Source organism: Lepidochelys kempii, chromosome 1 (assembly GCF_965140265.1).
Source record: "Lepidochelys kempii isolate rLepKem1 chromosome 1, rLepKem1.hap2, whole genome shotgun sequence".
Classification (NCBI taxonomy): Eukaryota; Metazoa; Chordata; order Testudines; family Cheloniidae; genus Lepidochelys; species Lepidochelys kempii.
Window position 1 is genome coordinate 186941053 of NC_133256.1, and position 17447 is coordinate 186958499.

At 41.3% G+C, this 17447-nt stretch overlaps 1 protein-coding gene across 7 annotated transcripts in view; it reads right to left on the reverse strand.

Moving 5' to 3' along the window:
• The window catches only part of EPHA6 (EPH receptor A6), an 872967-nt gene that overhangs the window by 359925 nt on the left and 495595 nt on the right, over positions 1 to 17447 (reverse strand). For all 7 annotated transcript variants that reach the window (XM_073305263.1, XM_073305254.1, XM_073305245.1 and 4 more), the window contains one exon: positions 14233 to 14568. In XM_073305263.1, coding sequence (XP_073161364.1) covers positions 14233 to 14568 — 336 coding nt within the window. The remainder of the gene's footprint in view (positions 1 to 14232; positions 14569 to 17447) is intronic.

The window sequence follows — 17447 nt, forward strand, 5'->3', positions numbered from 1 at the left end:
TCTTTTAAGACTTCTGAAAGCATGGTCCACACCTCGTCCTTCTCAGATTTTGGATGGCACTTCAGATTCTTAAACCTTGGGTCAAGTGCGGTAGCTATTTTTAGAAATCTCACATTGGTACCTTCTTTGCATTTTGTCTAATCTGCAGTGACAGTGTTCATAAATCAAACAACAGGTGCTGGATCATCATCTGAGACTGATATAACATAAAATATATGGCAGAATGTGGGTAAAACAGAGCAGGACAAATTCAATTCTCCCCCAAGGAGATCAGTCACAAATTTAATGAATGCATTATTTTTTTGACAAACATCATCAGCATGTAAGCATGTCCTCTGGAATGGTGGCAGAACATGAAGGGGTATACGAATGTTTACCATATCTGGCATGTAAATACCTTGCAATGCCGGCTACAAAAGTGCCATGCGAATGCCTGTTCTCACTTTCAGGGGACATTGTAAATAAGAAGCAGGCAGCAGTATCTCCCATAAATGTAAACAAACTTGTTTGTCTTAGCAATTAGCTGAACAAGAAGTAGGACTGAGTGGACTTGTAGGCTCTAAAGCTTTCCTGTGTTTTGTTTTTGACTGTAGTTATGTAACAAAAAAAAATCTACATTTGTAAGTTATTCTTTCACAATAGAGATTGCACTATAGTACTTGTATGAGGTGAATTGAAAAATACTATTTCTGTTGTTTATCATTTTTACAGTGCAAATATTTGTAATAAAATAATATAAAGTGAGCAGTGTACACTTCATATTCTGTGTTGTAATTGAAATCAATATATTTGAAAATGTAGAAAAACATCCAAAAATATTTAATACATTTCAATTGGTATTCTGTTGTTTAACAGTGTGATTAATTGCGATTAATTTTTTTAATCACAGTTAATTTTTTTGAGTTAATCACGTGAATTAACTGCGATTAATTGATAGTCCTAAATTAAATTATGGTATATTATTATTTTAAGGCTCTGACCATGCGCTGACGTCAGTAGGGCTCCACACGGATGGAGACAGTCAATCATGCCAATATAATTGAAAGTTCCCATTGACTTAATGGGAGTTGGATTGGAACATTAGTCACCACAACAAATTTGGCCATGAAGATCTGTCAGATATTCCATCATCTATGTCAGATGAGTCTGTGGCCACAGTCTAATAGCATATTGTCATATCATAAAAGCCAACACTGGAACTGGTACCTGTATTGGCAATTTCAGCAAGAGACCACGGATTAAATGGGTATGGAAACAAAAAAATCTTCTTACCCCTAGAGGTGGTCTCTCAGGGTCAATATTAAAATATATTGGTGGTCTAGCATATTAAAGCTCCTTTGTCACACCTGTTCTAGGAATAGGTGCAAGATTTAATCTTCATCCTGTTATTCTTCTTCTTTCACCATCAGTAAATTCTCTTAAAACAAAACCAACATATACCCTAATTTTTTTAAAGGCAAATTTCATTAATCATCTTGTAAAAAGAATATTGTGATTCTTCTTTAACTACCTCTTTTCTTCAGAAGGTTTTACTTACTTGCCAGGATTAATTTATTTGTAAATAAGATCAATATTTTAGGTAAATTGATATAGGGGATCTCAAATATCATTCATATGTTATTTTATATTACTCTTCCTTTTACTAGAATATCTAGTCATACCTACAAATGTGGCAATGGTAGATCATAATATATCAATCACACTGATATCAGTTAAGACTTGCATCACCACAAGAAAACCACAAACTCAGTAAAAACAGAAAAACGCAGAAGGAAAGTTCACATCAATTCTACATAGTGAATGACATAGCTATTCTGATACAAAATATAAAGAGCAAAAATAAAAAAAATATTTTGATATTCTCTGTTAAGGAAAGATAATGTGGCCCATCACCTTTGAATCTTAGATCAAATTTCCTGAACTCCACTAACTTAAATCCAGAACAATATTTTCCAGTCCTTATTGATCTTCAATTACAGAATAAAAATTGGTGAGAGATAATTTAACGAGAACAACCTAATTTTGAAAAATGAAGGCCCAGTATTTAATTTTAAGTATATATAAACCAGTCATCTGAATCAGTCAATTTGTTTTCAAGACAGATTTAAGTTAATAAAAGAAAATGAGTACTTGTGGTACCTTAGAGACTAAAAAATTTATTTGAGCATAAGCTTGTGTGAGCTACAGCTCACTTCACTGGATAAATTTGTTAGTCTCTAAGGTGCCACAAGTACTCCTTTTCTTTTTGCGAATACAGACTAACACGGCTGCTACTCTGAAACCTAAAATAAAATGGTCATTTATTTCCAAAATGTAACATATGGAATTGGAAACTGATTGAACTACTTGTCAGCTACTTGGAGGATCATACATCAACTGCTTGCATTGCATAACAAGTTCTAATTTATTAATCATTTAGATAATGTGCATTAATCTCTAACTCTTTTATATAATTATAAATCAAGCTAATGATTTAGAAGCTGCTGCAGGTACTATTTAAGACTAATACACAAAAAGCCAGTGTAGCCTTTATTTTAAATTGAATGAATTGAAAGTTCTGTGGGAAATTACAGTCCATCCATTTTCTGTTGCTGCAGTTTAAAGATAAATAGAGTGGAGATTGGGAGTGTCTAGGAACAGACGAAGAATGTAACCACAAACATAGTTACACATAAAAAATCTTGTTTGAATTATAAGGTACACTCACATAGCCATTTACACAACCTGGGAGAATCCATGCACTGACCACTACTATATCCATACTCATGTATCCAAAGATTCACTGAGTTGGGTGGTTCTCTTAACAGGTAGTCATCAAGAGAGAAGTGGCTCCTGCTGGGGTCTTGCCAATGAGGTTATCCCTGGGTCTTCCTCCCTTACAATTTTCCCACCTTGGGAACCTCTTTTACATTGTTCTGACTGCACCCTGGAGACAGCACACGTGCAACCTTGCATACTTTACCATGAATGAGGCTGCTGCCATGTGGCCAACCAGCTTGCGACACATCCTGGCTGATATCTGGGGACAGACATCAGATATTTTCCACTCCCTGGAAAAATCATGGAGCAGGTCCTCAAGGAATCATTTCTGAAGCACTTAGAGGAGAGGAAAGTGATCAGGAACAGTCAGCATGGATTCACCAAGGGCAAGTCATGCCTGACTAATCTAATTGCCTTCTATGACGAGATAACTGGCTCTGTGGATGAGGGGAAAGCGGTGGACGTGTTGTTCCTTGACTTTAGCAAAGCTTTTGACACGGTCTCCCACAGTATTCTTGCCAGCAAGTTAAAGAAGTATGGGCTGGATGAATGGACTATAAGGTGGGTAGAAAGCTGGCTAGATTGTCGGGCTCAAAAGATAGTGATCCATGGCTCCATATCTAGTTGGCAACCGGTATCAAGTGGAGTGCCCCAAGGGTCGGTCCTGGGGCCGGTTTTGTTCAATATCTTCATAAATGATCTCGAGGATGGTGTGGATTGCACCCTCAGCAAGTTTGCAGATGACACTAAACTGGGAGGAGAGGTAAATACGCTGGAGGGTAGGGATAGGATACAGAGGGACCTAGACAAATTGGAGGATTGGGCCAAAAGAAATCTGATGAGGTTCAACAAGGACAAGTGCAGAGTCCTGCACTTAGGACGGAAGAATCCAATGCACTGCTTCAGACTAGGGACCAAATGGCTCGGCAGCAGTTCTGCAGAAAAGGATCTAGGGGTGACAGTGGACAAGAAGCTAGATATGAGTCAACAGTGTGCTCTTGTTGCCAAGAAGGCCAATGGCATTTTGGGATGTATAAGTAGGGGCATTACCAGCAGATCGAGGGACGTGATCGTTCCCCTCTATTCGACACTGGTGAGGCCTCATCTGGAGTACTGTGTCCAGTTTTGGGCCCCACCCTACAAGAAGGATGTGGAAAAATTGGAAAGAGTCCAGCGGAGGGCAACAAAAATGATTAGGGGACTGGAACACATGAGTTATGAGGAGAGGCTGAGGGAACTGGGATTGTTTAGTCTGCAGAAGAGAAGAATGAGGGGGGATTTGATAGCTGCTTTCAACTACCTGAAAGGGGGTTCCAAAGAGGATGGCTCTAGACTGTTCTCAGTGGTAGCAGATGACAGAACAAGGAGTAATGGTCTCAAGTTGCAGTGGGGGAGATTTAGGTTGGATATTAGGAAAAACTTTTTCACTAGGAGGGTGGTGAAACACTGGAATGCGTTACCTAGGGAAGTGGTGGAATCTCCTTCCTTAGAAATTTTTAAGGTCAGGCTTGACAAAGCCATGGCTGGGATGATTTAATAGAGGATCGGTCCTGCTTTGAGCAGGGGGTTGGACTAGATGACCTCCTGAGGTCCCTTCCAACCCTGATATTCTATGACTCTATGATTCTATGACAGGTTCTCACTGGGGTTACTATATAGACTATTGCTGAAAATCTGTGAGCAGGGAGGAAGACTCTGGCTTATAAGGCATCCAAGTGTGCCCCAATAAACTCCAGGTGTTGTATTGGTGACAGTGTTGATTTTTGTAGGTTTGTACGAAGCCCGAGGCTTGAAAAGAGGTCCATTGTCAGCAGTATGGCATGAAGGGTGTTGGGTTTGGACGGGGCCTTGAGGAGACAGTTGCCTCAGTATGCAAATAGGACAATGCGTTGTTTGTGCAAGTCGTTGGCCACTCCTGTGAGGACTTTGGAGAATACTCAGGAGGCTGTAGAGTCTCCAAAGGGTAATACACTGTATTGGTAGTGATTGGTCCCCATGATGAATCTGAGGAACTGTCTGTGAGCAGGGTGTATGGTGATGTGTGAAAATATGTATTTTGGAGGTTGAGGGCCAAGAACCCATCCCTTTGTTCCAGTACTGGGATAATGGTTGACAGGGTAACCAACTTGAAGCATTGCAATTTGATGAACATGTTGAGGTTTCATAGGTCTAGGATCAGCCTCCACTCACCAGATCTCTTTTGGATCATAAAATAATGGGAATAAACATCCTTCTCTCTGTGTTGGGATGGGATTGGTTTTATGACTCTTGATTGCAGGAGGTGGTTTATTCTTCTTGTAGAATGTCTTTGTGAGAAGGGTCTCTGAAGAGAGATGGATGGAGAAGGAGGGTGGGTGGGGGGGACAGGTAGGAACAGGATAGAATATTCTTCACTGATGATCTCTAAAACCCAATTGTCTGAAGTGACAGATGAATGGATAGATCGATAGAAAGGGGCTAAATGGTCGCCAAACTGGTGAGATGTTGAAGATGGTTGTAGTGACCGGAACATGGGGAAGGAGTCTTGGGGCCTCAACCAAACCTTCAAAATTGTCATCTGGCTGAAGATGTGTGAGAAGTAGGTCCTTGAGGAGTCGAATATCTGCGCTTGATAGGGGGTTTCTGTCACCAGCATTGTGTGTCGTACTGTTGATAAGAGGTGAAAGGTGGAGGTCAGGATCTCGGGGCAGGTTGGTATTTCCCCAGTTGTCTCTTCGGCATTGGTGTATAAATGCTGAGAAAATGGAGAGAGTCACTCGAGAGTCCTTTAGGGAGTGTAGGGACTCATCCATGTGTTCTGAAAATAATTTGGGGCACCCAAAGGCTAGGTCCTCAACAATGGTTTGTACTTCCTTAGGGAGTCTGAAGAGGTGTAGCCATGATGCTCGTCTCATCACTATGGCTGTTGCAATGGAATGGGCAGCTATATCAGTGAAGTCCAAGGAGTCTTGAAAAGCCATACTGTCCAAGAGGTGCCCTTCAGATATGAGCACCTGGTTGCTCCCTCTTCTCATCAGGAAGGTCTTGCCAAAATTCCTATATCTTAGAGTAGTTGATATAGTTGTATTTGGCCTTGAGAGCCTCATAATTGGAGGTATGGAACTGGAGCATGGCAGATGAATAAGCCTTGTAGACGAATAGGTCAAGTTGCTTCCAGAACCTGTCATAAGGGGGTGATATTGTTGCCCCTTCTCATGCATGGCATTGACAACCAGGGAGTTCGGAGTGGGGTAAGAAAAAAGAAATTCCATGTCTTTAGTGGGGACATAATATTTCTTGTCCGCCCATTTACAGGTTGGTGAGATGGACATTGGGCTTTGTCAGAGTACCTTAGACGGGTAGAGAAGGGCCTAATTGATAGGGAGGGCTATCTTTGCCAGTGCAGAGGCATACAGGATATCGAGCCGCTTGTGCTGTTGCTCTTTCACTTCCTGCAGAGGCATCTGGAGGAAGCCTGCAATCCTGCAAAACAGCTCCTAGAAGTGTTTAAAGTTGTCTGCTGACGTAGGGGGTGGAGGCATGATCGCCGTATCAGGGGACGAGGAGGAGATATGAAGTGGTGGTGTAATCTCCTCCTCTGATTTTACTTCCTGGTCCTCTAATAGGAGCGGATTGGCCTCTGGAGGTTGAGAGATGGATGAGGATGATGAGTGTGGATATCCCTGGCTTTGTTCTATGGGAGGCTTTGGAAACTGCTCTGTACACGGCCTAAGGGTCCCTGTACTACCACTGTGGAGGGAGTTTCACGTGGGGTTGCATGCATGGCAGTCTGTACCAGGGTCTTGGTTCAGTTGCAGGTTGTGGATATTGAGGAAGTGTAGATGTCGCCTTTTGTGCCTGTTCCAAATCTGAGTGTGAGACAGAGTATTCCTCCTCCTCTTCCTTGTTCGGGAGGGGTGGTGGCATCCTCAGAGAGGAAAGGGAGCAATGCTGTGATTTTGGAGAAGAGGACAGAAGTGGAGGGAGCTTGTGTTTGAGTAGTGGTGACTCAGGCATGTCAGATATCATCAGATCCTCGGGGTATCTCAACTCCTGGGGAGAAGGGAGGAGCATCATCTGCAGTTGCACTGGTGCGGAGGGAGAGGCGCATTCTCTGAAACAGCCAGCAGATGGAGTCGAGGGCTTCCACGGTGCCAACTGTCTCGTCAGTGCCATAGGGCGTATCAGTGCCAATAGACATGCCAATGCTGATAAGAGATGCAGGTGTCAGCAGTTTCGTCAGTGCTGTGCTGCCCAAAGATGATTTGGTCAGGGCGCTCAGCACCATTCTTGAAGGTTTCATGCCACATTCGAGAGAGTGCGGTCACCTGTAGGTCTGCCTGTTTAGGGTCTTTAGACCTCTCTTTAGCTCCAGTACTGGAGGTACTCGGACAGTCATGGGAGCGGTGTCTCACCCAGGAAGATGCTGAGGCCACTGACCTCATAGGGGATGGTGTTCTGTTGGGCAGTTCTGCAGAGGCTGATGTGGTAGCCCATTTCTTCCCATCAGCATGGGAAAGAGAGGATTTCCTGTTGGAAGGAGGCAGCAAATGAGGGTCAGTGGGCGACCAGCAGAGTGGGAGAGCCATGTGGGGGAAGCGTCTGCACCAGGGTGCGAGGCTGGTTGGAAGGATCGCTCCATGATGAGAAGTCTCAGCAAGTGTCTTGGTCCTTTCGGGCCCTTGCAGTCAGATTGTGACAATGAATGCACTTCTGTGCGACGTGTCCTTTTCCAAGGTATAATACACATATACATTTCATATGCATTAAAGCACTTCCCTTTGAAGCCACAGATTATGTGTATAATAGAGGAAACATGTGTGATTACAATGAGATTTAACGGTATTAAGACAGCCTTTTATTGAAGTGGTGGTGTTGCCCCTCCCCCTCCCCCCAGTAAAGCTTTCAAACCCTTGACACTGGCCGTCATCCCCCAGTCCTGAGTCAGAAATAGAGTTCATACAGGAAAAAAAAAATCAAGCGTCACTTATGCCAGGAGTTAAGGGAAGAGCAAGTATTTCAAAATGAAATATTCATTGTGCATTTCCTAGACAATGTTAATCTTTTCACAGAAGCAATCTTTTGTTATTGTTTCTATGGGAGGCCTGTCTGAATTTTACTTTGGGGTGAAAGCATGTTCAGGTCTGTAATCAGGAGACGGAATTAGCAAGAGAGATGTCCCTCATTATAGAACCTGGTCAGGAGTAGGTGAGTATTTATTATTAGAAATAGTATTTGGAAAGTAGCTCAGCTGTAAAACAAACAGTTTTCTGAAACTTCAGAAACTTTAGGTAGATTTGAATTTGATTTTGACCTTCTTCCAATGTACATAACTTAGTACTCTCAGAGTATATAAATGAACACTGTCTCCAGAACTGTGAGCCTAAGGCAGATTCATATGGAAGAGAGACAGAAGTGGAAGGAGAAGGGTTGTTGAATGTAATGAAGAAACTACTTTTTAAGAAGCGAATGAATCGGAGCAACCTGCTACTGCCATAATTGCTTTAAAGACCCCATAGCAAACATCAGCAGAATTAGTTTGTAATTTACCATGTCCTTCACTTTGAACATGCTCCCTAAAGGTTTATGTGAAAGTCATGACATTTACAAACACAATTTGTTTCAGATTGACTAGCCATGATTAATGTCTTCCTTTACTGCCTTTGACCAAAATAATTTCTCTTGCCAAGAAAGCAACCGAAGTCTTCATTTTGCTTGTGAAGTGGTGGGAACACGAGAGTTTGTTTTTTTTAATGAAATACCTTTCAGAAATGTTTAGGTAAACTGTGAAAACAGAAGGCTGATAATACAACTGAAGACTTTCAGCAGTCAGTCAATTAAGGTTTGTAGCAAAGGTTTCTAATTACTGAAGGCACAGGCTTATATCTGGAATCCCTTGCACCCAACCCTGACTAGAATATTCAATAATGATTCTTCTAACTACATATCACTCACTGTGAAAGGTTCCAACTCAATGAAATGTGCTTGATTACTTTAATACAGTTCTTAGCTGAGAAGGGTGCACATAGTACACATGGGCTTATTGAGCATTCTTTGTTTTAAATCATGCAAGATGATGAACAAACATCTTAACCTCTTAGGGTTTGATCCTGTTAATCCTCTTAACTTCCACTGATTGCAATGGGGTCAATTTAAAAAAAAGACAAACTTCTTCCTCCAATGCTATAAAATCTATCAATTTTTATACAATGTTCATTTTACTCGGTTCTTCACAAACATCCCTATTGCAAATTAAACTAGAGCAATTGTGATGTTATTGTCAAATGTATCATCAGGTAAACAGTTTGCACCCAGAATTTTAGTTCCTGGACCTTAACATGGTAATTTGGTGGGAAATGTACATCTGATCCTAAATATCAGTTATTACAAATACATTATTCATTCAAAGACATTGTTTGAAAAGCCAGAGAGACCATATCAGTGGGTACATTAGAGATAGATACCTAAATATATCACATTTTGTTCCCCTCTGCTCCCCATGATGCATCAATTAAAGACATATTTCGCAAAGCTGAGTAGATTCTTGTTGACCTAATTGATAATGTTGGATCACAAGACATTAAAGTTAATAGAATCAATTGGCTTGTGCTGCACTAAAGAGGGAGAGAGAGAGAAAAAAAAAGAGAAACACATCTATATCTGCAAGGTAAAAAAATACACACTTGTTCAGGGAAAATAAATAAGATATTCAAAATTTTAAGGATATAAACGGAGATTTTTTTTAGGTTGACCTTTGTCAGCAATTATCATGCAGAGCAACCACAGTACACTGTCTCCATTAGAGGATTTGCTGCATTCCTATTAAGTAAATGACCACACCACACCTTAAAGTGTGTGTGTTTTTTTTGGGGGGGGGATGTTGTCTGGCTGGCAGAGGGAAAGGGAACAGTGCTCTATGGGTTGGGTGGGGAGAGAGGTCAGAAGCTGCTGCAAAGGGGGGCTGAGGAATGGGTCAGCGTGGTGGCACTGACTCATCCCCTCGGACCAGAAGGGTGGAATAGTTGAAAAAGGGCAAGCACAGGAAGGAGAAGCCCTTTTCCACAGAGCAGGCAAGGCAGCACCCACCCTCCCTCCTCTTTAGACGGCAAAATATCAGATTTGGTCTGGACCTGCTGTGGGCATTGTGCTAGCTGGCCCTTTTTAGGGTGGGGGGCTGGGAAGGAATTTTTCCCTCACCACCAGATTGGCCTAGGTGGAGTGGGGCTTTTTTCGCTTTCCCCACAACAGGTTCAAGGAGGGCTCTGTTGATATAAGGCATGAAGGGAGTTAGTCTACATGTCACAACTCATTATGTAAGTGTGGGGCAGATGTCCAGTGCAGGTACTCCATGAGGAAAGTATACAGTGACCAGATAAATGGCTTGTTAAAGGACTTAAAATGGTGATATTCGTTAAAGGAATGGAAGGGGGAGGTTTGGAACTGCTATCTATGGTACGGCAGGGAGCCAATCCCCCTTTCTTATAGCCCACCTAAACCCTCCTAAGAGGTGGGGATGGTAAGGTCCCAGCATTGGGTTGGCTGGGGGACCTGGATGGAAAAAGAGGGGGGCTGTTTGAACCCCTCCTCCGGGCACTTATTGAATGAACATGGGGTAACCTGCACTATACATTTTATCTGTTGGGTAGTCCTAGACATCTAATAATAAAGTTGCGGCCTGATTAAAACCATACCAAATATCTCCTGTCTTTCTTTCAGTATAGCCAGGCAATCCTACCTTTCCCCCCCATTCTTACAAAATATGAAGACAATAATTGGTTAGTTCATTTTAAGTAATTGAAGCACAGTTTTGGTATTTACATATTTCCTGAGATCCTTAAAACAAATATTTATAGTCCTGAACACAATATCAAAAACAGATTTGTTGTGAAATTTTGTATATGTATCTCTTAATCCACAAAGAATTAGTACAAATTTTGGCTCTCTGTATTCATTTTCAGAACAAAGGATCAATTTAAGGTTACAAAAACAAAGTTAATTTTCATCTATAACTCGGTTGGCTGTGAGCCTCCAGCAGATGCTTGAACTGAATATTTATGTCACAAGCACAAATAATCCAAGCATATAGAGGTGATGAGCAGATTATGATGTGTGGGCAGTGCCCACCTAGCCCAAGAGCCCCACCGTGAAATGTTGCTCTACCATCCAGCATGTAGAGGATCTGCAGAGGAACTATTGACTGTGAGTTGCATAGCTCTATTTGGAGCTCTGTGCGAGCCCTATTGGAAACTCTCCACAAGAAAGGAACAATAGAAGAGGCTGTAATTTAAGTAACCCATTGTTTTCTTGTCTTCATTTTACTATTATTTTTTCACATTCTCTTTTTGTTTTCCTTCCTGTATTAGATCCTTAATAAAAACTGTGAGTAATTTTGAGGGTCTTTTTAGTTATGGTGTACCCTACGGCACCTTATATGACTAAAATAGTAAGGGGTGTCTCATTTCTGAATTAGTTGTAAGAGAAGCACTTGTTTCTCTACACTATACTTTTAGTAATTTGGGGAATAAAATTATTCAGTGCTCAACACACTTACTCATGTGTAAAATAACCCTCTCTCACCCACACAGAGTTATAACATTCAAACACACTTTGAAAAAAATCTCATTTTAAGAATAAATTTCCTCTAATCTGGGCCAAGAGACAGTAAAATGCAAAACGCATCTCAGTCATAACTATAGAGTTGTCACCAAGACCTACAATACAAATATACCTAGGGCTACGAAGTAATACCCTATGCATATTTTAAAAGTTCTAAATACTTCATGCATATATTTGCCCAGGAGACTGAAATGTACCTTTTGGGTTTCCATAGCTGGGGAAGAATTTTGTGCAACACACCCTATTAGTAGGCTTATTTTGAAAAAGGAGTAGTTGGTCCCTAAAACATTTCACAGATACTGGAAACTATCTAAGCTTCCCCCCGCCCTCCATGTATATTAACTTTGTTCATGAATGATTATAGCCTTACCCATTAACACTTATTTATATTATTTTTTCTGTATTCACTAAGTAGTACAATAATAAACAATGATTTGCATTCATATAAAACCTTATATCCAAGAATTTCAAAGTGCTTTACAAACATTAATTATGTCTCCGCAATATTCAGAAACATTCGTTCTAATTTATTCAGATTAATTAGACAACTGCTCCTCTCACTGTTCTCTTTTTCTCAGCTCAAATTTCTAGAACAATTTCCATTCTGTTCTTTCATAGTTACCACTTTTTATTCAGGCCTAACCAGAAGATTGCAAAAAAAATTTAAAAAATTTTAAAAAAATTGTTTTCTCTACGTAGTTTCCATCAAGCAAATCTCTATTAATTTTCTTCCCGGGCATATTTCCTACTGACATTATTTTCTCTCTATTTTTTTTATATAGAACCTACTGTTATCACTATTTTATACAACTACAGAATTTCTAAGACTACAAAAGTGCTTTTATCTTTATAAAAATGTTTTATAGAGGCTTGTCATTTCATTTGTTACACTGCCTCTTCCTGTATATCTAAATAAACTGACTGAGATTCTGAAAATCTATCCTTAAATTCTCTGAAGCTTTAACAGTAACATCTTTAGAAATGTAAGAATTTTTGTGAGGAAAGCAAGCAGAGTACCCGCTAGAATTTATTGTCAGGCTGTCATGGATTACCAAATCATAGGTCTTTTCTCTGTTTGGCTAAACTGAAGTGAAAATCTATACTATTATACTGGGAACAGACAACAGCAAAAGATACATTATTTTTAAAAAATCTTTGGCTTAGCTACAGTTCACAAGCTGTGTTCAGATAGCTGTTTGCCAGCTTAAAAACAAAATCTCTGGTGACCTCTGCCTGTGAACACTTAGTAACATGCATTTAGCATCATATAACAGTACCTCTAAAAATAAGTACCGGTACATACAGTAGCTGCTTCTGACACAGCTTTTTGCTTTAATGAGAATGGGTAAGAGTTTTCAAAAGGGATGCAGATCAAGAAAGTGATACAAAGCTTGTGAGGGCTCCAGACAGTTCTCAAAGCAAAAAATATACCATTAGCATGTTATATCATTAGCTTTTTTTTATTACCATAATCATGTTAACGGGGGCAAGTAGATTTTGTGGTTTTTGTGGTCAATTTTCATGACCATTTTCTAACACAGTGATTTGTCTGTTTTTGTCTGCCCAAGTAGAAACAAAAACAAGTCATTACTCACTCATCAACAAAGCTACTTCCCCAGAATTGAAAGGCTGACCTATGCAGGAATTAAGTGTCTGAATACAACTAGAAGCCATGATTAGGTCCTCACAAACATTAGGGCTTTTACTAAGAAAAGGTTGACAAATGGATTATTAACTACTCCACTACCTGAAGCTTTACATTCAGAACTTCAGCTACAGTTGCAATGTCACAGCACAGCAGGTGAAAATACATTTCTGGAACAAATGTCAGCATGGAATAATTTTGAAGCAACCTTTTGATCTACAACACCTCAAGCCAGGAGAGAGCACCAATATAGATTATATTGTTGATAACACATGGTGCTGTTTGCTGTCATAGTAGGCATTTGTATAGGCTCCAGTAGAGAGAGAAAACACAAATAGAAATAAAAGATACAGGAATTCTTCTAGTTCATCATGTTCCCATAAAAATCCATCCACAACAGAACTTTTGTTACCAAAACAGAACCCACATCCAAAACAAAAAAATCCCCAGACCCAGCAGTTGAAAGCTCTCTCTCTCTCTTTCACACACATGCACATTCAGATGTCTCACATAATGAGAGAGGGTAGCTGAAAAGGCTATGTAGAAATCTTCTAAACTATAGCATACTGAATCAAGTATTGGGAAACTTGGCCAGATCATTAAACTAAATATTAGTTTACTTTCTTTTCACCCTTCTGAAATGTGAAATACATGAAATCAGTGTATAAGTAGTGTTAAGTTCTAATATTTTAAAATGCATATTTCATTTGATTATATCCATACCCCTGGGACTACAGCATGCCAATAAAATAACTGATTAATCCGTATACTTCAATAGTTTAAAGACTCCGACAATTCCCTTTTCCTAGGCTCTCCATAAAATGGATTCATATAGGTTTTCCACATCCTCATGCTACTTCTGGTAATCAAAGAAAAGTTAGCCTTTCAACATAATTCTTTATCCCTTTTCCTAAATAAAGCCATTTCTCAGTTAGCCAATCCCACTGTTTTCAAACATACTTAATTTTAAGCATATACTTAAATTTACAGCACTGAAGCATGTGCTTATGTGCTTTTATATATTGGTGCCATAAGAACTAGCCATGACAGGTGCTGAGTGCTATCAGTGAATGGGAACTGTGAGTGCTCAAAAACCCCACAAAAAGCACTTAGCAACTTCTAATAATTGGCAAAACTTACTCCTCATCTAATCAGATATCATTAAAACAGGTGCTACAACTAATATACACAAACTGTACAGGCAGTAATTGATGCATAACAACAAAACTTACCATCTTGATCTGTGGTAACTGTGATAGCTGTGAATGGCTTGGGGGAGAAACTCAGCTCAGAGACTCCATTCATGGCTTCTATTTCAAAGGTGTAGTTCACATGAGACACAAAATCAAGTACAGTCACAGATGAGTTAATCAGGCCTGTATGTCTTGGGATGAAACGGATACCTCCACCGCATATCTCACATTGGCTGGTGTCTGATCCACATTTCTTACAGATGACACTGTAGGTTAGATCTTTTCTCCCCCCTGTGTCACTAGGTGGGCTCCATTCCAACATAAGAGCTGTTTCATTAATATTAAAAATCACATTCCGTGGAGCAGAAGGTGGCCCTAGAAAAAAAGAAAACAGTTAAACTATCCTTATTGTGTAGTTTGGAAAAACAGAGAGCTTGAGCTATTGATTTATAATGACAAACTAAAAGAGTTCAATGTATACATATATATATATACACATACACATATGCAAACTATACAATTTGGGTTAGTGACAAGTAGAACGGAACAGTCTAAAATATATAAACATTTAAAATATTTGAAAGTTAAATATTAAGGAGGGGAAATAATTATCTGAGATTGTATAAAATGATATAAAAATGAATGGGGTGAAATTAAGAGATAATTTAAGATAAACATTAAAAATATCCCACTATTTGGGACATTCAAAAACTAGGCCTGACAAAACAAGAATTGCATGCTAAATACCCACAGGGCAAGTGGGAAGTAGGCATAGATTTTTTGCCCCCAAAATATATTTTGTTTATTTTATTTCTATTATGGTAGGCTTTTTAGGATGTCTTTTTAATCTGTTTTGCTATTCAGATTTTAAATGAATACATTTTAAAAACAGTAAATGTATAATAGGGAATAATTCTCCTCAGACAGAGAAGAGAGGGAGAGAGTGGGAGATAAACTAAACTGAGTTTTTTCCAATCCCTGACCTGCTATTATTCTACAACTCATCCAAAAGATGGCAGCTCCACTGAGGTTCAAAGGGCTCACGAGTATCACTCTGGGATACTATTCAGTAATGATTCAGAGGAAATGATGTCATTTGCTGACCCATCAACACCACTATTATTATGATGATGATCTCCATCCAAATTATGAACCTGTCCAGAACCCATTTAATTTGTGAGGCTTGACAGGATTCTGTTATAAATTGGTGTTACTGCAAGTGAAGGTCCATTACTATTGTTATAAAAGTTCATTATTGCTCAGTTTCCTGATCACCATTCTGCTGTCCAGTAAGACACAGAGCAACCATCAGAGATGTCTGGTGATTAATATAGAAATGGAAGCCAAGAGAATCTTGGACTATAATTTTAAAGGTAGATCAACATTTGCAAATGAAGGTGTCTAACACCATAAAAGGCACATGAATAAAAACGGTCTGATTTTCAGAGGTGCTGAGCACTTGGAGCTCCCTTTCACCTCAGGGCGAGTTCCAAGTGTTCAGCAGCAACTCTTAAGGCCAGGTCACTTATTTGGGTTTCTAATTTTGTCATGACAATATTGGCCTGTAATGACGAGAGGTCAAAAATCATGGTAGGGTTGTGTTCCTTTGCAAACCATTAAGTTCAGCAGATTCAAGAAAGCTCTAGGAATTTGGCCCCAAGGTATTTTCATGGCTCCCTTGCCTCCCACAGAACCACACCTCCTCCTATGCCAAACAGCTGGCTCTCTCCCCTGACTGGCCCAGGAAAGCACCTAACCTTGCCTTAGATGTCTTAGGATGGCATAGGCAGGAGCAGGAGGAAACTATAATGCCTAAGTCTAGGTGGAATTCTCCTGGCCTCTTCTCAGGATCTTCAGAGGTTTCTAAAAAGCCTCTCCCCCAACCATGGTCTTTAGGAATGCCACCAGCACCTAGAAAAGGCGGATGCCTCGCTGGTTTCATTTCTGATCTCCTCTGATCCTTGATTCAGCCAAGAAAGGCATCCATTTATCTACTGAACTGGCTGCAGAGAAGCACTTAAATCCTTAGTGTGGTAACTCAGGAAGACCTGGGTTTTCCAAGCAAACACGATAGCTATGATGCCACAAACTCCAGGGCATCGTTGCTCGGAAACCCCAAGGGAGGTTTTGAACTACCCTGCTAAACATTACAGGATTTCTCTGCAGCTGATTCAGTAACAGTTAGTTGGGAATGGGAGTGTTAGTGGCAGGGGACTGTGACGGGGCACACTTGCCCCCCATTGGTACTGTGGGGATTACCTCTACTCTCTGGGCTGACGAGGCCATGTCCCCGCAGCCTTGGTGGGTATGCTCCAGCTGGAGACTAGATATAAAAGGGAGCAGCTCAGCTCATTCAGGGCTGACCGCGAAGGAGGGAGGACGCATGACGCAAGCTCCATCCTGGGAACCGTGAAAGCCCCAGATGGTGGAAGGCAGGGACACTGATACTCTGGAGGACACCCAAGGAGAGGAGCCCAGAGACCCTGGAGCCACTGCATCAGGAACAGGGTAGAAAGTAGTTCAGGGGGACTAGTTATTGTGCCACGTAGGGTCAGCATGTTTCCGGTGGGCATACTTGCCCCTGACATGGCCCTGAGCTGGGACCTTGTGGAGCAGGGAAGGCCCGGGTCCCCTTACACGGCCACCACCCCCACTCAGGTGGTGGCCCATGCCCCTGACCGGTGGCCAGGCCAAACAGCCTTACTGAAGAGGGCCATTATATTGACTCTGGTCATTGGGCCACGCAGCCCTGCTGAACAAAGCATGACCCTGACCCTGGCCACTAGGCTGTACAACCCTTCTTATTGACTCTGGTCGCTAGGCCACACAGCTCTGCCAAACCGGGCAGCCCTATGGACTCTGGCTGCTAGGCCACGCAGCTATGCCGAACAGAGCAGCCCTATTGACACGGATTGCTAGGCCATACATCCCCGAGAGAGGGACACCATATTGACTTTTACCCTAGGCCAGGGGTCTCCAAACTACGGGCCGGATCCAGCCCAGGGCTTCCATTTGTCTGGCCCTCCAACCAACAGGGGAGAAGCGAACAGCGGAGTAGGCAGGCCGAGCAGGCAGTGGGAGGGGCTGCTGGCAGCAGCTCAAGCGGGGAGGTAGCACAGCAGAGCTGTGCAGAGGGGTGAGTGCCTCCGGGAGCCAGTGGCCGCCCAAAGGGGAGCCAACTTAGGGGAGAGTCATTGCGGCAGCCGAGCAGGTACAGGGAGAAGCAAACAGGCAGGCTGCAGCTGAGTAGGCAT